The sequence below is a fragment of the Rhinopithecus bieti genome, unplaced genomic scaffold (genome assembly GCF_001698545.2).
Source record: "Rhinopithecus bieti isolate Rb0 unplaced genomic scaffold, ASM169854v2 scaffold_4829, whole genome shotgun sequence".
Taxonomy (NCBI): domain Eukaryota; kingdom Metazoa; phylum Chordata; class Mammalia; order Primates; family Cercopithecidae; genus Rhinopithecus; species Rhinopithecus bieti.
In genome coordinates, this window is record NW_016804679.1 from 322,142 (window position 1) to 347,911 (window position 25,770).

General features: G+C 36.6%; 1 protein-coding gene across 5 annotated transcripts in view; it reads left to right on the forward strand.

Moving 5' to 3' along the window:
* The window catches only part of FRK (fyn related Src family tyrosine kinase), a 163,110-nt gene that overhangs the window by 80,192 nt on the left and 57,148 nt on the right, over window positions 1–25,770 (forward strand). For 4 of the 5 annotated variants that reach the window (XM_017869921.1, XM_017869919.1, XM_017869920.1 and 1 more), the window contains one exon: window positions 21,217–21,338. In XM_017869921.1, coding sequence (XP_017725410.1) covers window positions 21,217–21,338 — 122 coding nt within the window. Of the gene's footprint in view, window positions 1–444; window positions 498–21,216; window positions 21,339–25,770 lie in introns of all 5 variants that reach the window. The other variant, XM_017869922.1, reaches the window with a different exon arrangement.

Here is a 25,770-nt window from a genome sequence, read left to right on the forward strand (position 1 = left end):
GATCCTGAAGGCTTTTCCTTGCTTTTTACGTTAGTACAATTTGATTAGAGAATTATTTGCTGCACACTTCTCAACTGAAATCAGAAGTCTTGATTCCAAAGTTCGAAACTATGTAAATGAACAAATGGATGACAGACTTAGCCATAGTCTAAACAGCTAGAGTCTTTCCTTTTAAAAAATATTTTTATGGCATTTAGCATTATAGAAACACAAAATTCCTCTTCTGTGGGTACTGTCATGAAGGAGGGAGGAGCATGGAAAGATAGGGCCACTGTTCTCTGTGCTTTATTGAGTTATTGGTAGATTACTTTATAGAGTTATTGGTAGAATCCAATTGAAATGTCAAGGAGATATTAAGGTGCTGAAATTGTTTCCATTCAATTCTACTTTACTCTTTGAAATAACCCTGTGAAGAATGTACTATTATTACCCCCTTTTTAACAGATGAGGAAACTGAGGCCAGAGGCCATGCAACATGTGGAACATACTCCTTTACAGTGAGTAAATGGCGAACTTTGGATTCAACATAAACAGAGAACTATAGCTTGTTTTCCTAACACTGTTTATCATTCTGTATTATGGAACCAATGACAGATAACTCATATTATTAACAGAGGATTATAACACACAAATATTAGTAATAGGAAGGACATTGTTAAGAAATAGGCTATAACAAATAAAGATATAATCACATATGTTGGGTGCTTTTAGGTCTTCTAATAAGTCTAGCTTTGTAAAAGGTCAAAATGACAAGAGTGTGGTTTCAAGCTTTATCATTTCTAGAAAAGACTTATTTAATTTGAAAATATATTTATGGTCTAGGTATAAGTTCATGATGATTTCACCATTAGTAGCAAGAATTTCCTTTTACTGCTGAAATTCAATAGAATATTTCATAAATACAGAGTATATTCCTTATATAGATTTTAAGATAAAATTTTAGTCATTTTTTGAATAAAGTAAAAGCAAGCAGTACATTTTTGTTGACTTTTCAATCTGAATATCTTTTCCAAAAACCTCAGCTAATTGGGAGCGTAACTTTTCATAACAAATATTGCCAATTAGATATTTACTTTCTTGATTCCGGGATTTAAGCTTCATCCAGCTGGTCTTCTGCAATGTGTGGCTATCTCTATACCTTTCTAAACAAAGAAGCAATGGCAGTCTATGTGATATCTTTTGACAGATCTTCTGGGGCCTCACTAATTCTAATTTCTTCCTTTCATGGGGCCTGCAATTCTTTCTATTCTTTGCTTTAAAGCCCTCTCTCCAGAGACCTTTTTTAAAAAGGTAAGTATCTTATCAGGAAAGCAGATATTCTCCCCAAGCAACTCACTGTCATTTCTATACCCCCCTTGATGGTAAGGAAGCAGGAGCCAGGAAAGTTATATTCACATGGGTCAGTCTAGTGTGTGTGTGTATGTGTGTGTGTGTATGTGTGTGTATGTGTAGGTTCTCAGGATTCTATGGCAGCAGATAAAAACTTTATGAAAAGATTTCTGTGATCAAACTTTTCAATGGAATTTTTTTTTTCAAAAGTCAACCTACTTATTTTCAAGTGTAACTAAGAAAATATTAGGGCTATAAAATTAAATGTAGCATTGAAAAATTATTTTTTCTTAAGTACAGTTTACACACAGTAAAACAAACAGATTTTAAGCTTACATTTCAATGGAATTTGATAAATGTGTATCAAGTAACATGACAATAACGATGTAGAACATTTCTTGGTTATATAAATGAGAGGTTTCTATGTTGCCCAGGCTGGCTTCGAATGCCTAAGCCTCGCCTCCTTATGCACCAGGACAACAGGCCTGAGCCACTGTGGCTCCCAAGGTAGAACATTTCTATTACCTCAGGAAATTCCATATCCCTTTCCAGATACTCTCCCTTTCCCTGCCCCTGTGATTCCACCACCATAGCTTAGTTTTGCCTATGCTGGCACTTCATATAAATGCAATCATATATCTATTTTCTGCGACTCGCTTCTTTGGCTTGACATAATGGTTTTGAGGCTCAATCACATTGTTGTATGTATCATTAGTTTGCTGATTTTTGGTTCTGAGTACTAGTTCACTGTATGACTATATTGTAATTTGTTTCTGCATTCTCCTGTTGATGAACATTTTGGCTGCTTCCCATTTTTGTCTATTACAAATAAAACTCATATTAACATTTTTGTGCAAGTCTACTTGTGGACATATGCTTTCATTTTTCTTAAGTAAATACCCAAGAGTGGAATTCCTGCATCATAGGGTCAATGCATGTTTGACTTTATAATATATTGCCAAATATTTCTCCAAAGGCCTTATACCATTTTGACTTTACATATGAGAGATGCTCCACATCCTTGCCAATATTTGGTATTGTTAGTCTTTTTGTTAGCTATTCTATTTGTTATGAAATGCCATCTCATGTTGGTTTTAATTTGCATTTCCTTGATGACTAATGATGTTGCGCACATTTTCCTATCCTTACTGGCAGCTTCATATTTCCTTTTGTGAAGTGTCTCTTTAAGTCTTCTGCCCATTTAAAAATTCAACATCTGGACATACTTGCAGTTTGTTTCTGTTGACTGCCTTTTTGCCTGAGGATGGGTTACTCTTCAGTTTCTTTGCTATGCTGCTATTTTTGTGATTGGGTATAGGACATTGTTGTTGCTACTCTAGATTCTGTCACATTCTTCGAAAATTACTGGTTTTTTGTTTTTTTTTTTAGATAATTAAGTTGCCTGAATCTAACTGCAGACTTTGTCTGCATCAATGTATATATAACTGCTTGTAGCTCTTGTCTGTTCTTAGTTTACTGTTGCGTATGATGTTAGGCGAAGGGTTTATATTATTGCCCCTTTTCAGAATGAGGAAGTTTTCTTCTATTTCAACTTCACTAAGTGTTTTGTTTTAAATCATGAATACATGTTGAATTTTCAAAACTATTTTCTGCATCTATTGAGCTGCTGATTATATAGTTTTCTTTTTTTAATTCATCAACATGGTCAATTACAACTGATTTTCAAGTAGAAAATCAACCTTCTAAATGGGATAAATCCCATTTTGTTGTGAAGTATTTTTGATGAATTTGATTTACTAGTATATTTTAGGGATTTTCGAATCAGTGTTCAGGAGAGGTATTCATCTGTAGTTTCCTTTTCTTGGAAAAAGATGATTGCCTATGATTTTGGTATCAGGGTAACTCTGGGTGTCATAAAACAAATTGGAAAACATTTTTTATTTCTGTATTTTCTGAAAGAGTTTATGTGTAAAACTGACATTATTTCTTCCTTAAATTTTGGTAGAATTTACTTGTGAAGCCCTGAGGGCATGGAGTTTTCTTTGTGCGAAGCTTTTAAATTATGAATGTAATTTCTTTAAAAAATATAGGGTTATTAATATTTTCTGTTTCTTCTTGTGTTATTTTGGGTACTATATATTTATTGGGGAACCTGTCAATTTCATCTTAGTTGTCAAATTTATTATCATATAGTTGTTAACAATATTTCTTTATTATTATTTTAATATCTGAGAATCTGTGATGGTCTCCTCTTTAATTGCTGATATTGATAAATTATTTTTTTATTTTTTTCTTGAACAGCCTTGTTAGAGGCTTATGACTTTTATTAATCTTTCTAAAATATCAATTTTGTCTTTATGCATTCTTCCCATTGTTTGGTTTTCCTTTGACCATTTTTTACTGTTCTCTTTACTATTTGTTTCCTTCTATGTCTTTTAGGTTTACTTTGTTCTTTTTTCAAAACGTGAATTGAAAGGGAATATATGGCTTTGAAAAAGCAATAGAAAGATTTGCATTAGGGCATGCTAAGAAATTTTATGTTGAACAGATTTCTTTTCTTTTGTTTTTGAAACGGAGTCTTGCTCTGTCGCCCAGTCTGGAGTGCAGTGACCCGATCTCAGCTCATTGCAAGCTCCTCCTCCCAGGTTTACGCCATTCTCTTGCCTCAGCCTCCCGAGTAGCTGGGACTACAGGTGCCCGCCACCTCGCCCGGCTAGTTTTTTGTATTTTTTAATAGAGACAGGGTTTCACCATGTTAGCCAGGATGGTCTGGATTTCCTCACCTCGTGATCCGCCCGTCTCGGCCTCCCAAAGTGCCGGGATTATAGGCTTGAGCCACCGCGCCCGGCCTTGTTGAACAGATTTCTTAATCATCTTATTTTTGTTATCAAGAGATTTTAAAGTGACATGACCTTTGCTGTAAATTTAATTTTAGATAATTACATACAATGGGCATGAAGACTGCAGGCAGCATAAAGAAATCACAAGGCAGAAAATTCTTGCTCTCTACTTGTCAAGCCAAGCTCCTATTAATAGCACTGTAATTTGAAGGTGAAAGTATAGTTATGTATTCCAGGCAATTGTACTGTATCGGTCCATTTACTCATAACCTTTGAATGATCAGCCATTATATGTGAAATTTTGTCTGCACCATTTGACATATTGATCGTATATGTCAATTATGAAACATTTCCTCATGATACATTTCTCTTAAAATATATTTCTCCAATTATCTGACATCAAAATGATGTATTGCATGCTCAAGAAGCTTATATTTTGTGACCCTTCTTTTCTGTTTATACTGATCTATTTTGTGTTTTTCCAACTATAATGTAAACTTGTAAGCAAGCATGGTCTTGTGTGTGTGTGTTTTTTTTTCTTCAGCTTATAGTAGGCCTCCATAAATATTTATTTATTTTCAATATATTTTAAAAACATTTCTCAGCATGTAAAACATTTATAATTCATCTTTTAGTTTCCAAAGAACAGAAAGAACTTGGTTTTAAAAGTTAATGGATCATAAAATATTACATTTAAAAACAAACATGAAGCCACTGAAATTTTATTAGTCCTTTTTTTCACTTCAATTTCCCAACAGAGGTTTAGAAATCAACCACAGTTTAGAAATCTGTATTCATGTTAAAAGTAAACCACAAGAAATACAATTAGAAAAATGATAATTGTTGCAGTTGGATGTTGGGTAAATTGATTATACTATTGTGTCCACTTTGGAATATATTTGAAAAGTTTTATGGGGCAAAGTTAAAAAATACCTATTATGAGCTCATGTATGGAAACTCAAGGAGTTGGAAAAATTGTGTCTTGTCATTGAGATTTCCTGTTTACAAAAATATTTCTGAACACAGGTGAATCTAGAGGGCCTACAGAATATATAATTTGTAGAGGAAGCTCTCTTAAGGAAAAATAACACAAAATGATGTTTGCAAAATTTGTTGAGAAAAGGAACATTGGCCCAGCGCAGTGGCTCACACCCGTAATCCCAGCACTTTGGGAGGCCGAGGTGGGTGGATCACCTGAGGTCAGGAGTTCAAACCAGCCTGGCTAACATAGTGAAACCCCATCTCTACTAAAAATACAAAGTAAAGTTAGCTGAGTGGTGGCGTTGCGCAGAATCCTAGCTACTCGGGAGCTGCAGGCAGGAGAATCACTGGACCAGGAAGTGGAGGTTGCAGTGAGCTGAGATCATGCCATTGCACTTAGCCTGGGTGTCCGAGCAAAACTTCCAAAAAAAAAATAAAAAAAAAAAAGAATATTGTCTAGGACAAAAGAAGAGATCCTTTAAATTTATTTAGAGAAAATAAAATATTAATGAACTGTCTTTTAATAAATTTTTTTATGGTAGTCTTTGACTTCATTCTCTTTGGCTCTTCATGTCACAATGACTTTGTAATACTATTTTCTATAGATGGAATAAATAATTTGGTTTTATTTTGAAATGTTTGATCAATTATGTTGTTGATAGTTTAGAAAAGTTTCTTTAAGATCATAATTCATTATTGGTAATATCTGCAAATTTAGGATTGCTTTACTTATTTAAATATTTATTTGAATCTCATTTTGCTTTCTATTTTCAATTTTAATCCTTATGCAACCACCAAGCCTACCTCTAAATAACAAATAAGAAATAATGTTTAACTTCATAAACAGATATTCTGTTATTCTACAGGAATATTTTTAGAACCTGAAGTTTGGGTCTTAATAAGTCATAACTGTTGGCTATTTCTGACCCACTCTGTAGTGTGGTATGATTTGAGGACAAGTCTATACTCCCCACTTTCTATTCTGTACAATTTTAGTGAAGTCACATGTAACTGCTTTGCACATCTGCCAACACACTGGTTCTGCTTATTATTTCTGCATGACAAATCGTGCAATTTCTTTCATTTCTAGTTCCCTTCTCTACAAAGTGGGGATTTTGAAGCCCTTGCTCTGACTATTCCCAAGAGTTGCTATGAGAATGAGTGCCATACTCTAGGTGATGGCACTCAATTATAAAGTGGAATCCAAATGTTATTCTTTTCATGCTTGTTATAATTGTCATCTTCCTCACAGGACTGTGATCATCTGATTGGCTATGAGATTATTTATTACTGGTAAAACTGGACTTGTTCTTTTGCTCTCTGTACCAAACCTTCAGTATATTCTCTCTATATTCTTGTCCTATGTTTTGAAATTATATGGTCAACTTTTTAACTTTCAAGTGAAAGACTCACATCCTCAAATAATCGTCTGTTTATTCATTCAACAGTATGAATGCAAGTTTATTTAATACCAGGTGTTGTACGAGGCTCTTGGAATTCCAGTGATAAGTAAAAGATAAAGTTCCCACTCTCTTGAGCTTACATGTATAACAGGGAGTAGGAATTAATCAAATAATACTAAAAGCAAAGTAAACTAAGGAAAGGGCTATGAAGGAAAGGAACAAGGTGCTCAAACTCATTTGATCTGGAGAGGAAGACTTTCCTACCACAAGCCCCTTGCCTTGTCATCCAAAGGATGCATTGGAGATAAGTTAGAGGGGAGCTGGCTTGTGTAATGAATCCATTATCACTCACTTTCAGATAAATATGCTACTCAAGCTTACTTGAGGTTCTAATTCTAAAGTTTTAAGATGTTCCTTTACTGTGCCCTCTTTCCAACAGCAGGTCTCTTCAAATCTATAAGATTTTAAAATCCTTTCCTGGGTCACAATGAACAGGTCTGAGTTTATTATGCTCTGAGTATTTCAATGATTAAAAAAAATTATCCCAGGCAAAGAGCATAGTGGAAATGTCTTTGTATCACTAAAATTCTGGAAAAAAATTTTATTTGATTGCAACATGCTTATTAGTAAGGCAGTTACTGAGGCAGGGAATATTTCAGTTTCTCGAAACACTTTGTAAGAGAGCAAACATTTTAGTCTAGTTCAAAACATTTATAATTTTAATAAACTGAATTATTTAAAACACAAATATAACTGGAAGGACTCTGCCTTTCACCCTTGCTCCAGGGTATAGACTTGTTCTGGACCGCGAGAGGGTGCATAATTCTGTTGCTACCATCTGCTATGGATAATGGTGTGAGAGGTGCTTTGCCTAAGGATTTGATATGCTAAAGAAAATTCTATTTTCAAAGCTCTGGCTGTTCGTGCTGCTGAGAATAAAGACATGGAGTAGATGGGCCTTAATTGAGCAGAACAATTTAACAAGTGCTAGGGTATGCTGAGGGAGACACAGAATCTAGTTTGGAGTAAGGGTTGGGTAGAAAATCAAACTGCTTTGCATACAGAAACATGGAGAATTTTGTTGTAAAATCCCTGGCACAGAGGAAGGAGGAAGAGGAGTGGATTCTCAGCAACCTGTTAGGGGACCCTAGGCATAAGGAAAAAAGTTTTGGGAAATTCCCTCTTCAGAGGAAAGGGCATTACATTTCAATGAACAGAAATTTCTGGTATCTGTTTGAACTTGTTTTCTACTCTGGATTGTACTTAAAGCTTTGCTCTTCACAAATTTTATACAACATTTGGATTGAATTTGTAATGTTTTGTAAGGGTTGAAAATAAAGGAGTGGGGTCCAGTGTGAGGCAGTGTGGGGCAGAGTAGACTGGAGAGAAAAAGGTGCAAGGTGGGCTATGGCAGGATGACTCACGATTTAGGAGAAGATGTTAAGAGAAAGTACCCCTCTTCCAAAAACAGCTGTGCTTTTCAAACTGCAGTACCTGGGTTACCTGCCTCCGAATTTCCTGTGGCACTTGGGAATCTACAGCATCCTGAGCTCTACCTCCGACCTTCTCAGAATATTTGCCCTGTACACACTTCCTGGGACAGTCTTCAGAAAATGGAATTTGAGAACTGAGGCCCTAGAGAAGGTTAATCCTTAGGTGGCGTTAAAAGAAAAACCTCAGACAAATTAAACTTAGCAGAGTTTAACTGGGCGAAGAACTACTGGCAAATCAGGCAGTCTCCTGTGCCAGAGTGTGCTCAGAGAGAGTCCAGCTTGTGGAAAGGGACTTATGGAGAGAAAAAGGAAAGTGATGTACAAAAATTGAAGAGAGGTACAGAAACAGCTGGATTGGTTACAGCTCAGTGTTTGCCTTATTTTGAATAGGATTTGAACAGTTGGCCACCTTTGATTGCTCAAAACTTGGTGATTGGCACAAGAGTAGGTTATAGTCTGTTTGCACATCCATTTAGGTTACAGTTCACTGTGTACAGAGAAACCTTTAGGCTGAACTTAAAATGTGTAAGGAGACAGCTTTCAGCTTGATTTAACAGTAACACTGGTGTGTGTTGGGAGGTAGGGAGGTGGGGGCTCTTTCTTCTCTCAGTCTGCCTTTTTCCACAACAGTTCTGAGGAATAAGCTTGTAATATATTTGTGCAACTGCTTCTTCCTGTAATTCTAAGCAGGAACAAGCAGTAAACTAATTTTCAGATTTCAGAAAAGTCCACCAGCGCAGGCAGAGCCTTCCTTTTGTTTCCTGACAAATAGTTTGTTGACACTGAAAACAAAAGATGTGTTTTCTGGCACTGTTTTTGGGCTGTCTGAGAACAAGCTGCTCTGTGGAAGTGTTCAGTTTCTACTATTTCAAAGTCCAGTGGGTGGCATTTACATGGGTTTTAAACAACCTTTAGTTATTAATATTGGTGTTATTATCGATAATTATTCATGATAGTAATGCTTAGTGAGTATCTGGGTATACAGGGCTAAATTATTAAAAAGAAAGAAAGAAAGAAAAGAGGAAGGAAGGAAGGAAGGAAGGAAGGAAAGAAGGAAGGAAGGAAGGAAGGAAGGAAGGAAGGAAGGAGAGAGAAAGAGAACATGTGTGCTTGTTCTGACCTTTAGCAGACCAGGTCTCACAGCTTCACTCTCTGGGGGCACCTGCTTCATTTTAATCTCCCAAAAGCAGTAAAACTAGTACATATCTGTACATCCATGTTTGTATGTGTAGCTACACACACACAAACACACACACATCCATCCACTCATTCACATATATGTGTGTGTGTCTCTGTGTCATGTATGGATTAAGATTAGACAGTATAGTTTTCAAAATTAATTTTTATTGGTACATTATAGATGTACATATTCTCTGGGTACATGTGATAATTTCATACATTAATATAATCTGAATTGGAATTGTAATATCCATTACCTTAAATATTTCTCTTTTCTTCATGCTAGGAATATTCAAATTATTCTTTTCTAGCTATTTTGAAAGGAACAATAGATTAATGTTAACTATAGTCACCTGACTATATTGTGCTCTGCATTATATGTTTGCCAAAAGTGAAAGATAATTTCATTTAAACATTTTGATTTTATATGAATTTAAGAGTTATCTATGAAAAAAATCTACCTTAAACATTCCATAATAATTGACAACATTATTTCTTTTATATATAACTATTTTCATAAAACATTACTCTATTAAACAGATTCTTGCCATTTCTTTGGCTAAAGAACTGTAGCCCCACTGAAGAGATTCTTGGAGAACAGTTGTAGCTTCTGAGTATTTTGCATTTTCATGAAATGAGTAAAGCTGATGGGCATTGTTTATTTCTACATTAGAAATAATGCTAATTAGAAATAATTGCTAATAGATCTTGGGCAAACTACAGTTGAGAAATCTAGATGTTGGCTCCAATCCTAGAGTGGTGTATGATCCTCACTCATCTCCTCCTTTCAAAGATTTCATCCAATTTTTCTTTACATCTCTATTCTGCTGTTTACTTTGACTTTAGGAACTCATGGGAAAACGCTCTGGAATTCCACCTGCCATATATTGCTGCCTACTAAGAGCAATTTAAAAAATTCACTCTTTCTCCTCCTTACTTTGCTTTATTTTTTCCACTTTGCACCTTTGAACTACAGTATATTCATTTATTTTATCTGTCATCTGTCTTTCGTCATTGGTAAATGAACTTCAGAAATAAAAGACTTTTTGTTCATTCTATTTACTGTACTGCTTTATTTCTACCAACTAGAACTGTGCCTGGCATATAGTAGATGCTTGGTAAGTGTATTAGTCCATTCTCACACTCCTATAAAGATACTGAGACTGGGTAATTAATAAACAAGAGGTTTAATTGACTCACAGTTTTACGTGGCTAGGGAAGCCTCAGGAAATTTACAATAATGGCAGAAGGTGAAGGGAAGGCAAGGCACATCTTACATGGCAGCAGGAGAGAGAGAGAGGGTATAGGGGAAACTGCCACTTTTAAGCCCTCAGATCTCATGAGAACTCCCTCACTATCATGAGAACAACATGGGAGAAACTGCCCCTATTATGCAATCATCTCCCACCAGGTCCCTCCCTTGACATGTGGGAATTATAATTTGAGGTGAGATTTGGGTGGGGACACAGAGCCAAACCGTATCTTTCTGCCCTGGCCCCTCCCAAATCTCATGTGCTTTTCACATTTCAAAACACAATCATGCCTACTAACAGTCCCCCGAAGTCTTAACTCATTCTAACATTAACCCAAAAGTCCAAGTCGAAAGTCTCATCTGATACAAGGCAAGTCCCTTCCACTTGTGAGCTTGTAAAATAAAAAATGAGTTAGTTACTTCCAAGATACAATAGGGGTACAGGCATTGGATAAATGTAATTGTTCCAAATGGGAGAAATTGGCCAAAACAAAGTGGCCACTGGCCCCGTACAAGTCCGAAACTTGGCAGGGCAGTCATTAAACCTTAAAGCTCCCAAATCTCCTTTGACTCTACATCTCACATCTATGGCACACTGATACAAGAAGTATGCTCCCACAGCCTTGCGCAGCTCCACCTCTGCAGCTTTGTGGGGTACAGCCCCTGTGGCTGATTTCAAGGGCTGGCATTGAGTGCTTGCTGCTTTTCCAGGCGTGTGGTGCAAGCTGTCAGTGGAGCTTCCACTTTGGGGTCTGGAGGATGGTGACCCTCTTATCACAGCTGTACTAAGCAGTGCCCCAGTGGGAACTCTGTGTGGGGCCTCCAGCCCCACATTTCCTTTCCACACTGCCGTAGCAGAGATTCTCTATGAGGGCTTCACCTCTGCTGCAGACTTCTGCCTGGACATCCAGGCATTTCTCTACATCCTCTGAAATCTAGGTGGAGGTTCTCAAACCTCAATTCTTGTCTTCTGTGCATCTGCAGGCCCAACACCATGTGGAAGCCACCAAGGCTTGGGACTTGCACCCTCTGAAGCCATGGCCTGAGCTGTATGTTGGCCCCCTTTAGCCACAGTTGGAGCTGGAGCAGCTGAGACATAGGGTGCCAAGTCCAGAAACTGCACAGAGCAGCAGGACCCTGTACCCAGCCCATGAGACCATTTTTCTCTTTTAGGCCTCTGGGCCTGTGATGGGAGGGGCTGCCATGAAGATCTCTGGCATGCCTTGGAGACATTTTCTTCATTGTCTTGGCTATTAATATTTGGCCCCTGGTTACTTAAGCAAATTTCTGCAGCTGGGTTGAATTCTTCCCCAGAAAATGGGCTTCTCTTTTCTACCACATGATCAGGCTGCAAATTTTCCAAACTTTTATGCTCTGCTTCCCTGGTAAGTAAAAGTTCCAGTTTCAGATAATATCTTGGTGAATGCATATGACTGACTGCTTTCAGAGTCAGTCAGGTTACATCTTGGATGCTTTACTGCTTAGGAATCTCTTCTGCTAGATACCCTAAATCATCTCTCTCAAGTTCACAATTCCACAGATCGCTAGGGCAGGGATGAAATGCCACATGTCTCTCCAGTTCCCAATAACTTCCTCATTTCCATCCGAGACCAACTCAGCCTGGAATTCATTGTCCACATTACTATCAGCATTTTGATCAAAACTGTTCAACAAGTGTCTAGGAAGTTCCGAACTTTCCCACATATTCCTGTCTTCTTCTGAGCCCTCCAAACTGTCCAACATCTACCAGTTACCTAGTTCCAAAGTTGCTTCCACATTTTCAGTTTTTCTTTATAGCAGTGCCCCACTCTACTGGTATCAATTTTCTGTATTAGTCCGTTCTCACACAGCTATAGAGATATTACTGGAGACTGGGTAATTTATGAAGAAAAGAGGTTTAATTGTCTCACAGTTCTGGATATCTGGGGAAGAATCAGGAAACTTACAATCATGTTGGAAGGGGAAGCAAAGCACATCTTACATGGTGGCAGGAGAGAGAGAGAAAGAGTTCAGGGAAACTGCCACTTTTAAACCATCAGCTTTTGTGAGAGCTCATTATCATGAGAATGGCATGGGAGGAACCACCCTCATGATCCAGTCATCTCCCACCAGGTCCCTTCTCCAACACATGGGGATTATAATTAGAGAGAGATTTGGGTGGGGACACAGAGCCAAACCATATCAATAAGTAAACATTGAATAAAAAATGAATGATAAGTGATTTTCAAGGTGGTAGGTTGTGGTTATGGCCTTGGCACCAGCTCTTGTAAATACAGAAGAAACACTTGGCCTTATTGAAGGAGTTGGTTAGTTTCTTTCATAGGCATTTCTGAGAATTTAATAAAACAATGGATTATCTCCCCAGAAAAAAAACACATGTACTCATTAAAACACCTTTGCCTGCAGATCCTTATGAAAATTTATTTTCACCTCTAAAGTTTGGACCAAGTCTCTTTTTTGTTTCTAGTCATGGAAGAATTACTATTTGCTTTCACCCTCCACATCTCCATCTCATATTTGTTTGTGAAAGAATTTTTAAGGAACAAGTCACATTTTCCCCCCTCATAGTGCGGGTGCATGAGCTCAGGGCTTAAAACTCCTTTTGTGTTAAATATTGAGTGGAGTATCTTAAAACCCTTCTTTGTAGTTTTCAAATTCACCAAAGATCTACTTCTTTCATGGAGTTAGTTTCCACATGGAATTATCTGTAAACACCAATGGCCCATATTTCTTGTTCCCCCCCCCCCAACCAACCACTGCTGTTCATTAAACCAATCTTCTCACAAATACTTTTTGGTTTCTTCACTTGTGTGCATACCCTTGTCTTTCATTTTTTTCTATTTCTTTATCTCTTTCAAATCTGTTCAAAGTATATTTTTTTTAAAGAAGACTTCCATCCTCCTTACAGCCTACAGTTAATTTCCTACTACACACAGTTGATGATTAAATGATTTTTAAATTTCTCTTTCATCACTTTTTTTGAATTGATTATGTAAAGTGGTCTTTTATCTCTTCCTTGATACTCTAAGATTTTCAAAGGAAAAGTTATATACTCTTCTTTTGCTTTATCTTTTCTCCCTATTGTTAGTATGAATTTAATGTTTCTAATGTATTTCAGCACATAGAAAATGATGTAATTATTACCTTGTAGGTAATGAGGTTAAGATACCTTCAAGAGGTTTACAATATTTTATTTGAGATAAGAGATTTAATGAAGCTCAGTGACATCATAATGCATCACTGAGTGTTAAAATGATAAGCCCCAGGGCTGAAATTTAGACATAAGCCTCTAGTTTTGCTATTGTCTTTTCTGATGGTGGGTGTGTGTGCTATATCAGTCATAAAATATTTTGAATATCACCTCTAGTATAAGAAAAGAGAAGAAAGATGCTCCTTCTTTTTTACTTTTTGCAAGAGAAACCTGGATCCAGGGAATACAGAGCAGGCTGCATTTGACATTATTGACCCTTCTTGAATGGTTTACATGCAATTACTTTAGCTGACTAAACTCAAATTTAGTATTTGAGTTGGGACTTGAGTTTGGTCTTTGGTCTTTGGGACTATCATTTCTGAAATTAGTGTCCTGTATATCCATATGGTGTCCCATATAAGAAGTATACTACTGCCCCAAAGCTTATTCATATAGAGAATAATAATGAACATTTGTGGTATTTTGTAAAATAAGGCATTTTCCTAGGCATCATAAGTCAATTGCATTTACTTTCTTTGGATGTGACAAAGTTAGAAATTAATGATTAATGCTTTCAACTCTAACCCATCTATATTCTTCTAGTTTCTGGGACAAACATTATCATAAATGTTGTACAAAATCAAAGCAGATGGGTTAAAATTTACATTTTTATTTCAGGCTTGATGATTGGAAATGTCATTATATAGGCACACATTTTGTTTTTTATTTTAAAAGAAAAATCAATATTAGCTGTCATTTCCTTTTCCCCAAATAGAGGATGGTTGTGAAACAAAAAAAGTGCCCTGAGATTGAATACTTATATGAACTTTGTCATATTCTTTGTAAACTGCTTGTGAGGAATTGCATACTTTAGATTACCAGACTTAGGGAAGTGGATTCAGACTATAACAAGATTCTTTTATAAATAGTCACCTCCCCCAGTGAAGAAAGCACAACTTAGTTCACCTTACTTCCCCTCTAAATAAATTCCTTCAAAATTTCCCACTTATGATGACTATAAGGGTAAACAACAGCAACAAAAAACTTTATCAAATTACCCAAGCAAAGGATTTCTATGTGACTACAAGTCCTACCTCTGATACTTAATTTAACATTGTCACTTTATCACAAATTTTTTACATGTGTGCAGCCCTGATATGCTTGTATTTTAAAGGACAGAAAAGTCAATTTCATTTTTGATATTTACATTCATATGAAAGTGTTCTCTTTGGGGAAAGAGAGAGAGGTCAGATTGGAATCTGTGATCTAAGGCCAATTAACATTAGAAACTGTGCTGCAACTGGCCCATAGCAGATAAGCCTTCTCCCATAAACACTTTATACTGCAAGCTATGTAGCAAGCTCAAATAAAAGACTACATAAAACACAGGCATTATCTAAAGTTCAATGTTCAGTATAAACCAGAAGACTATATAAAATGCCCACATTGAAGTACAATGTATTAATGTTTCATCAACAAGTATTTATTTAACAGCTCCACAGGGCATGTGGCCAGTGCTTCATGCCACAGATAGGTGAAGTTATCAGACTCTGTCCTTATGCTGAGGAGGTCTGTAGCCTCAAGTGTACACAAAGAATAATCTAAAAAAGAATTTTAAATGCAGCGCTAGCTTTTGTATTGCTACATATCAAAACAGAGGAGTAGTCACTAAATATTGTAGGATTCTGAGCAGGCAAGTTTTAGTATTGCCAGTATAAGTAGTGATAGGAGTGTGAATTAAGCTAGAACAGAGAGCTGATATAGGGAAGATAAAGTTGAAGAAATGGCTTGTGTCCAGATGGTGGAAGGCCTGAATTTCCAAGTCAATAGGGGTTTTATTCCATAAGCAAAATATCCCTTATTTATGTGTATGTGGTGAGACGATAAATCTAGTGGTGGTGATGTGAGCAAGGTGGAGAGACTGAGATAAATGCATGTAAAGCTTGTAGCAACAGTGCCTGCCTCCTTTTATGTGATCGGTAAATAGAAGTTGTTAATGTTAAAGAGAACAGGCAGTAAAATATTTCCATAATCCAAGAGGCGATGTTGAATTATACAAGGGTTATAGTGAGGGAAATGGAAAGGAAGGAATGAATAACAAAATAATTGCAAGCATTATTTTTTTTTGTTTGTCCTTATCATTCCATGTGAGTGGGAGTGGCAGGGCTAACTTCCTGGGAGCCAAGGGGGATACTGAGCCGAAGAAGGTTTTGGGGAAAGGGAGGGAAATGATTACCTTGACAGGAAGAACTCTCACAGAGATTTTCTTGGTAATGTTGTGGAAACACAGGTAGATGCAGGTGAGTCATACAGAACCATAATAGTTCAAGGGGCATGAATCAAGCCTTTCATTTAGATACCATAAATGACTAAATGTGATTATGAGTGTGCCCTGCAAACTGAAAGTGTTTTGCCAATGTGGGTGACACCGATGCCTGCCAAGTCACATTCATGAGGACAATAGGTGGTTTTACCCATTATAACACGTGTAACTGTGATGAAAACATGAAAGACACTGCTAACCCTGAGCTCCCACAGGGAAATCATCCTAGCTTAATTTCCTCATGATTGGTCAGGCCGAGTTGATTGACCTAGTTTCCTTTCTGCATTTTCTGGAAGGATGTATTTTTTTTTTTTCTCCTGTAACTAGTCTTAAGAGTTTATTTTTTCAGGATCTGTCTATAGTACTTGAAGGCTGACAGCCTTGGTCTTAAGGAGACATTACAAAAAGAAGTCATATGTTAACTTTTGTAAATCCTAGCCAGCAGTTGCTGGGCATGAGTTTTCTCTTTAAAAAATGTAAGAGAAAATGATCTTCATCTGATGAGAAGTACGAGTTACCTAGGAACCTACTTTGTACATGTCACTGAGGCACAATAAGATTCTATTAGATGAAATGACAAAACCTTAATCGAGGTACCACATCTATTTACATATTGATTTCCCTAGATTTTGATTGATAGTTAAGATATTTATCTTATGTAAATGTTGGTATTCATTTATACTTTTTTTTAAGGTTAACTGCTTTTTTCATAAAATAAAGTATGTACAGTTAATCACAGGACAGTTCTCCTTTGCCTTTTTGGATTAGTAAAATGGCCTACTGCCACCTGGTGGCAGCATGTCCTAGTCAAGAACAGCAGGCAGTAGAGATTTTAAGATAATTAATTGAAGGCAGAGATTATCAATTTTGTTTTAGGCATGTTGGATTTGAGGTGAATATGTGAGCATGTGAATATGTAAATATGTGAGCATGACCTTATTTCTTTGTTTGTATTAACAGTTTCACCCCAAGTGACTCTTTTTTTTTGCTATAGGGTTTTTCTATAAATGTAGTAAAATTGCTTTATCTTTAACCATTTGATTTATAAAAACTGCCTGTTTATATATATACTGGACAGAGGAAACACATCATTTATAGACTTGATTAGCCAAAATACAAATGTAACATGTGTACATAAAACTTATGTAGTGGAGTATTTGGTTTTGAGAATGATATATAGGAGATATAATAATAATTCTGGGGAACTTAATCTGCTAGATACATTGTAATTCTTGCAAAGGCTTACATATTTATATTCTGTTTAAACATTTTATTTTTGAACCATCATCCCTTTATTTTTTCAAATAAAAACATACTTAGAAGTAAATTAAATATATTTTCTAAATACATGCATTAAAATTTATGTACCCCAACTTTCAAATGCTGTGTTACGTTTCTGAACATATATGCATTACTGTCACCTCTAGAAAGTTATTGAAACTATTAAATTGCCTGGATGGTTGAAGATTAGAAACATTATAGTCTATTAATAGGACAATGCCATTCTGAGTGATCTTTGGAATATGATACTTTATATACTAATTCAGCTTTACAACCTGAAGGTAGAAACCAATTATATGGGACAAAAACTGCTTTGATGTATTATTTCTTATCTAAGACACTGTTAAAATGCTCAAATCTTACTAGTTTAAAATAAGAAATGAGGACCAAAATACGTGGTGTTCTTTATCCTAAATTCCCTTTGCCTGGTGCAAAAATAATGGTTCATGTTTTATCTGAGTGTTCCCAAGCCATCCTCTTCACATTACACTTCGAGGTACCGCGGTGTGCGAAGAAGAAGTCTGGCTCAATTTCAGACTCAACCATCAGCTCTCCATGTGGTCTCAAGTTAATAAACTTTCCTGGGCCTGAGTTTCCTCATCTGTAAACTGAGAGCATGTGAGAGTGCTTGTAAAACATTATTTGAAAAGACTGGAGAGCAAGCATGAGTGAGTAGTGTCCATTGAAGGGTTTGTCCCAGTAACTAACTGGAGAGTGTTCATGCCTTTCATTCTGTGAGCTAGCAAAGATGGAGGGAAATGAACTAATGAAAGACATATTTAGATGAATAGGTTGCGTAAACATTTTAGTGTTGATGCGTAATCAATGCACTTTGAATCAGGAAAATGCATTGAGTTGATCAAGACATTTCATCCATGTTGCTCCTTTGCTTGAAATATTTCTGTGAAAAAGTATTGCCAGTTCTGGAAATAGTTAAAAGAATACATGAGTACTTTATTAGCTTTCACTAAACATGCATGTAGTCATAAAAATTATGTACAGTTTTCTAATGTGTTTTCTTAAACTGTATACAAATGCTATTACAATAGTATGTATCATTCTTTTCATTCTTTAACTTACTTTCATCCTTGAACAATTTATTTTTAAAAATTTAATTTATTTTATGAGAGATGGAATCTCTCTGTGTCACCCAGGCTGAAGTGCAGTGGCTATTCACAGGTGCGATCATAGTGCACTACAGCCTTGAACTCCTGGGCTCTAGTGATCCTCCTGCCTCAGTCTCCTGAGTTGCTGTGACTATAGGTGCATACCACCATGCCCAGTTATTGTTTTAATTTCTATATAGTATTCCATTTTATATCTATAACTAAGTTTATCTTTTCTCCTATGATGGACAGTTAGGTTGTTTCCAAATTTTCAATGCTAGAATTCTTTAATGGATGTTCTTGTAGTGTGTCTTCTTGTGCTCATATAGCATGTAGTCTAGAAGTGAAATTGAGTAGTACACAAATACTCAGCTTTATCAGATAATGCCAAATTGCTCTCTAAATTATTTGTACCAAATTGTATTACCACTAGTACTGTATAAAAGCTCTTGTTTCACATTTTCCTCAATACCTAATGATGTGAGCATTTTAAATTGTAATGTGAAAGTCTAACATAATATTTCATTGTGGTTTTATATGTAATATTCCTAACACCAGCACGTGTAGAGGCCATGTTCCTGTCATTTTTATTAATTATTTGGGGTTTCTTTTTATGTGAACTGCCCAATTATATCCAGGCATCTTTATATCCTATGCCAATTTTTCTACTGTGTTGTCTTTCTCTTATTGATTATAGGTCTCAACATAACGTGAATACTAATCCTATTTTGGGTTATATACTTTGCAATTATTTTCTCCAGGTTTTTGGCTTATATTCAAATTTTATTTCATGGTGACCTTGTTGGTGTAGAAGATTTTAACTGTGATGTAATAAATATTATCAATCTTTTCCCTAAGGTTTTATGTCTTTTGTTTTGTCTTGCCTAAGAAAACTTCCCTAGTCCAATGTCCTCAGGAAGTTTTGAAGTTTGCGTTTTACAGTAGGCCTTTAATCTATGTGAAATTATGGTGTACGCTGTTGGTAGCATCAGTTTTTTTTCCCATATGGATTATTAGTGGTACCAGTGTTATTTATTGAATCATCCATCCTTTCATCACTAATTTGTATATTTAGGTCTCAGTTTTTTTACTGAGTTCAAGTCAGTAAAAAACTTGTATGTTCAAGTATTCTATTGACTAGTTTCTGCAATAATCAAAAACATGCATTTCTGTTTTTCTGTGAATTCATTACATGTCCACTTTGGAATGTTTCCATGACTTGCATGGTTTCGGTTGCATAAACAATAGTCCATGGACATTGATTTGCTCCTGATACTGACTCAATGCAGAGTCACTAGTATAGTCTACCAAATGTTTCCAATTTTCTACCTTCTGGGAAATGGTGGGATTGGCTCTTTCTACTCTCTTTATATTTAGGCATGACTATGAGACTTATTGCCAGTGGGTTCATTCCTGAGTAGAATCTTTAAATAGAAGCTCTAGGAACCAACCTGTGATTCGCCATGTTTTCCAATCCTGGCTCACCAATCATGGAAGCATGGAGATAGAAACTCCCTGAGTGAGACTGACATCAAGCAGAGCTCCAGATGACCTTCAATACCTTAATAGACCTGGAACTGAGTGAAACCAGTTGTCTTAAACCACTGAGATTTTTGGAGTTGTTCATTACTCCAAGATGATCTGGCATATCCTGACGGATACAGTTAATGTCTGTAATTTACAATTTGATAATTGGGGAAATGATAAATGAATACCCTGCATTTGTTAGAAGGTAATATTTATATGTTAATGTCTCTCTTTTCAATTCCTTCCCCCAAATGCCTTTCAATGTGTCATTCTTAGGGCACTCATATTCTCTAATACCCATGACCTGTCAATCAAATTCAAGTTAAATTTTGATAGCACACATTTTTTTTTTTTTTTTCTCCCAGCCTGTATTTCTTCCCTCAAGCCTGCATTTCTTCTCTTGGAGTGTTTACATTTTTAAAGAAGTTACCTGAAAAGATCAATGTTTTACCTAAAATCTTTAATGATGATGATCATCTTTGTGGCCCTACAGTGAGGGGTCATTTGTGAAAAGCAAGAATTCTCAGCTTCCTCTTATTAGGACAATTGATTTCTACTAACGTGATATACATGTGACAGTGGCTTTGATATTAATGATCCATAATTCCTTGTTGATGATGATTGCATTCACAAACTTGTGTGTTCAGTATCTGACTTTTATATATCTGGAATGGTAAAGATAAGAGGGGAAAAGATAAGAAGTGGAGGTGTTACTAAAAGGATATTTCCTGGACAGACGTATCTTTTTCAGATAATCTCTCCACTGCTTAAATGTTCCTTTATATTAATAAATTCCTTCTAGATATGCAAAATCATCTCATCTTATGGCAGGGTTGGACAGTGGTGGAGGTGGGAAAAGAAAGGAACTAATATCCAGAGAACTACATTTTTAACCCGTCATACTTTAACATAAAGTACATGAATCCTTTGGTTGGAATATTTGCCTCTTAACAGCTAGGAGGTGTTAGGGGAGGCAGTGGACGGTTGGATGGAGATGATGAGTCATTTTAGAGCCTGGGATGTGGCACACATACATGGCAGGCAGACAATGGAGCTTTGGCTTTGATAGAGGGAAGTCTCAGGACCTCTCAGAACATAGCTGTGAGAAGGGATGTGGTAGTGGGCACAGTCAAATTCCTGCTTTGTAGTTAAGAAAAAATAAATGTTGGTGTGGGTTACAGGCATTCTGAAAAATCATCTCACGTGTCAGAAGCTACCACTTATACCTGTAATAGTTTCACTAAAGAATGCCAAACATTTCTAATATTAGAATACTATCTTGCCAGGCTTTTTCCTCTTTAAAAAATGAATGTTAATTGGTTAATTAACATTTACGTATCTCTCTGTTTAGGTGGTTCTTTGGAGCAATCAGAAGATCAGATGCAGAGAAGCAACTGTTATATTCAGAAAATAAGACGAGTGCCTTTCTAATCAGAGAAAGTGAAAGCCAAAAAGGAGAATTCTCTCTTTCAGGTATGGGTATTGTTTTGTGTCATTCAATATGAGCTTGAGGGTCTGCAGTCATGAACTTTCTGTGTGAACATGGACATGATAATTTAAAATTTGCCTTATTTTTTTATCTTTACAGTAGCACCAAAATTAATACTAAACTACTGAAGAGTAATATAAAAATTAGCCAAAAGATACTGTCTATGGCTAGAAGTCTCTATAAACAGTTTCAAATATATATGCTCTAGATATGAAATGGAGAACATTTCTGGTGACATTTTCTAACTTTTGCATTATCTAGGATTCTTTTAGGGAAATGATAAGGAAGAAACAAAAACTACACTGTTGTCAAAATTAATCTTGCTACAATATATTTTTTTCTTCTAGCATTTCAATTTCTTTGGTAAACACAAAATGAATTGAAATGATTAATACAAATATATGTAGTTAACCCCATATTATGTAAAATTTGGTCAAATGTAGTTTTTCACCTAAGGATCAAGTACATGTTTACACTGCCCTAGGAAAAAAGAAGCACAGGGGACCTGAAAATGTACTCAGTAGTTACACGTACCTAAATATATGTCTTTGCTTTGAAAAGCTATATTTTAGGTATATTGCCAGGTTGCAGAATATCTTTCCTTAAGACTTTACACTAGGTCATCTCTAAATGTGAAGCTTTATCTCTTCTTGCCCCATTCTGTTCTCTGTATTGTCTAGACCTATCATTTGTGTTATCATCCCCTTTAAACACATATTATTCTGTTTCTCCAATTAGATGTGAACCTTGTGGAGGGAAAGGCTTTGCTTCCCTATGTTCCTATTGCCCTGGAATAAATGCTAATTAAACATGATGCCCATTTACCTCATTGTGTCTGCTGTGCTCACTGAGCTGGAAATCAGGGCAGTCGTCATGATGCCACATGAAAGCAGGCTGTAATTCCACGTGTATTGGAAACTTTGATTTGACCTGAACTCTGGCCAGGCTGTGTGTATTTGGTACACATTATCCTTCTCCACACCTGGTAGTTCCAAATATCAGGGCAGATGGGTTGGAGCTGGAGAGAATCAGGGGCAGTGGTTTTGAGGCAGGTGTTGCAGAGTTTCCATAATTCAGGTCCTGACTATGCTGACACTGAGTCAATGTGGTACTCCAGAACCACATGGATTCAACTTCACTACTATCTAATTCCACGGATAAGAGGTTAGAGAATGCTAGTTCTTATGCTCATTCTTGAAATATGATTATGTGAGATGTGTCAATTACCCCCCCCCCCCCTTTTTTTTTGAGACGGAGTGTCGCTCTGTCACCAGGCTGGAGTACAGTAGCACGATCTCGGCTCACTGCAACCTCCACCTCCCGGGTTCAAATAATTCTTCTGCATCAGGCTCCCAAATAGCTGAGACTACAGGCGCGCACCACTACACCCAGCTAATTTTTGTATTTTTAGTTGGGACGCGGGTTTCACCATGTTGGCCAGGATGGTCTCGATCTCTTGACCTCGTGATCCACCCCGCTCGGCCTCCCAAAGTGCTGGGATTTCAGGTGTGAGTCACCATGCCTGGCCTGTCACTCACCTTTTAAATGTTGTTTATACCCAAGATGATAATCAGAATATCTAATGACTGATATGGGATGGGCATTAGCCACTCAGAACAGATGCTCCACCCGGCTGGGACTTCACACCAGTCTACATCTGTATATCCAAGTGATATAAGTGAATATTTCATATAGCATTTTTTTCTCATTATGAAAGAAACATAAAACTTTTCTATAAGCAAACAGCTTAAAGAAGAATAATCTAGAATAAGACTTTCTAAAGATGCATTTTAAATATCGGAATACTTTTCCTGTCAGGATTTTTAAAAATTCTTGACCTATAAGTATATTTTATGGACATATACATACATACTCAGACCCCATACACAGAAAACCAAATTTTGTTTTGAAAATAGTGTTCTGAAAATGAATTTTCAGAGAGATTCTGCATCAAACATTAGCTTGTAAATAATGAAATACATGTGTGTTTTGTAAACAAAATTGAGCAAAAAGGAATTTGAAAGAAAGAGACTTTATTCCAGTGAAGTTTGCAGACCCAGAAGATGCAGCCTTCTGTGTAAAACAAAGGTGCATTCCAGACAACAAAGGGAGGACTATGGTTTCATAAAAAAGTTACCACCCAGGTTCCCAGTCAGGTTCGTTTATGCAAATGAGGGATTAAAACTTGCTTAGTTCTGAGTGGTTAATACAGCTGACACTTGATTGATTGTTAAAGTTGAGTCCTGATTGGTTGATACAGCTGAGTCCAGATTGGCCAAGGCAGGTAAGTTCTGAAAGTCCCAAAGTTAAAGACCTGTGGATTTTCAGGAAACTCAGAGTATGTGTGTGACCTCTATCAGCAAATGGACCCTTGGTTCTATTTTAAATTTAGGACCAGTTAGCCACTTGGGATCCATCTTGAAGGACTGACTCTTTCAGGTTAACTTTTGTTAATAGTGTATATATCTATAAATCTATGTATATATAGATAAATATACACACATATGTATATACATACGTATGAGCATGCAGGTATGCATGTATGTGTATAACATGGATCCAGGCTCCATTTTTCTTTTCTTTTTTTTTTTCAGACAGAGTCTCGTTCTGTCACCCAGGCTGGAGTGCAGTGGCACCTTGTCAGCTCACTGCAACCTCCGACTTCTGGGTTCAAGCAGTTCTCCTGCCTCAGCCTCCCCAGTAGCTGGGAATACAGGCATATGCCACCACATCAGGCTAATTTTTGTATTTTTAGTAGGGACAGAGTTTCGCCCTATTAACCAGGATGGTCTGGATCTTCTGACCTCGTGATCCACCCTCCCTGGCCTCCCAAAGTGCTGGGATTACAGGCATAAGCCACCACGCCCGACCCAAGCTCCATATTTCTTATTTCTGTCTTGCAGTATCTTGTGAACATTTTTGCATGCCCTTTAATATTCTTCTACTCTATTACTTTTAGAAGTTGCATGGGTATATCATCATTTATTTGACTTATTTTATATTTCATACATTTTAATTATTTTGCTGCTATAAAATATGATACGGTGGACATCCTTACCGATATTTGAATATTTGAATATTTTTGTGGTAATATATTCAGAGGAAGAAAATCTTTTGAAATCTTTATGCTTAATAAGAACACTTATAAGAGAATTCTTTGTTTAAATATATCCCTGTTTGTTTATTTGTCTTTGGCAATACGTATCAAATTAGGTGGCAGTTATTTAGTCAAAAGCTAGATCAAATGTTTTTAGATTAGCATTAAAAATACAGAAGAATGAGGCTGGATGTGGTGGCTCATGCCTGTAATCCCAGCACTTTGGGAGGCTGAGATGGGTGGATCACTTCAGGCTAGGAGTTCGAGACTAGCCTGGCCAATATGGTGAAACCCTGTCTCTACCAAAAATAGAAAAATTAATGGAGAATGGTGGTGCACACCTGTAATCCCAGGTACTAGGGAGGCTGAGGCACGAGAATTGCTTGAACCTGGGAGGTGGAGATTGCAGTGAGCAGAGGTCATGCAATTGTACTCCATCCTGGGTGACAGAGTGAGATTCTGTCTCAAAAAACAGACAAACAACAACAACAACAAAATAATATTTTCATGAGGAAAACAAACTCAAAGCAGAATTACCTGAATTATGTCTTTGAATAATGTCCAGGCTACAGTGACTGTTCAGAATACTCTCTAAGTAGAATATTATGGAACAAAACAGCTTTATAGGCTTAGAACAAAATTACAAGGATATTGGCTGTTCTATGCTGTGAATACTCTAGAGCTTGCTTATGGATTTAGGAAGCTCTGCAGGCCTTGCTTAGAAACCAGCATATCATTATAAGTTTCTTTTCAATGAAGTCAAACAATTTAGTATTTTAAACAAATTATCTGATTGCTGTGTATTCACTGGGGGACAAAGTAAATGCATACCATTATGATCTACTGAAAGGAAATTTTTCTTATTAGCCAGAGGGAAGTCTTTACAGGAGAAAATGGAAAGAAAAGGGCTTTCAATATATCCACATTAAAACAAACAAACGAACAACCCAATTGCTGACTGCTGATTATCAGTAAGGATCTTCAGATATACCACTCATAGATTTATTTCTTAGTGCGGTTGTCTTCTTAATCAGTCTGAATTGATGGTCTTCAATTTTGCTGACTGCTTTGCTGCTAAAGGAAGGCAAATAATATCCCTTTTCTATCTCTTTCTTTCCCACATGGGTTTCCTTAGAAGTATTGTCTTTATTCCTTGAGCAACAATGGCTTGGAGCTGTCAGAGAAGACCTTCATGGGGGTGCATGATTTATTGATGCTGAGTGGGCTGAGAAGTAGCAGCCCAAGGTTGGGTGGGTGCTAATTGGGTTGTTGTGATCCCTGCATGGCTGTCTGCTCTTGTGAGGTCTGAGTAGATCTGA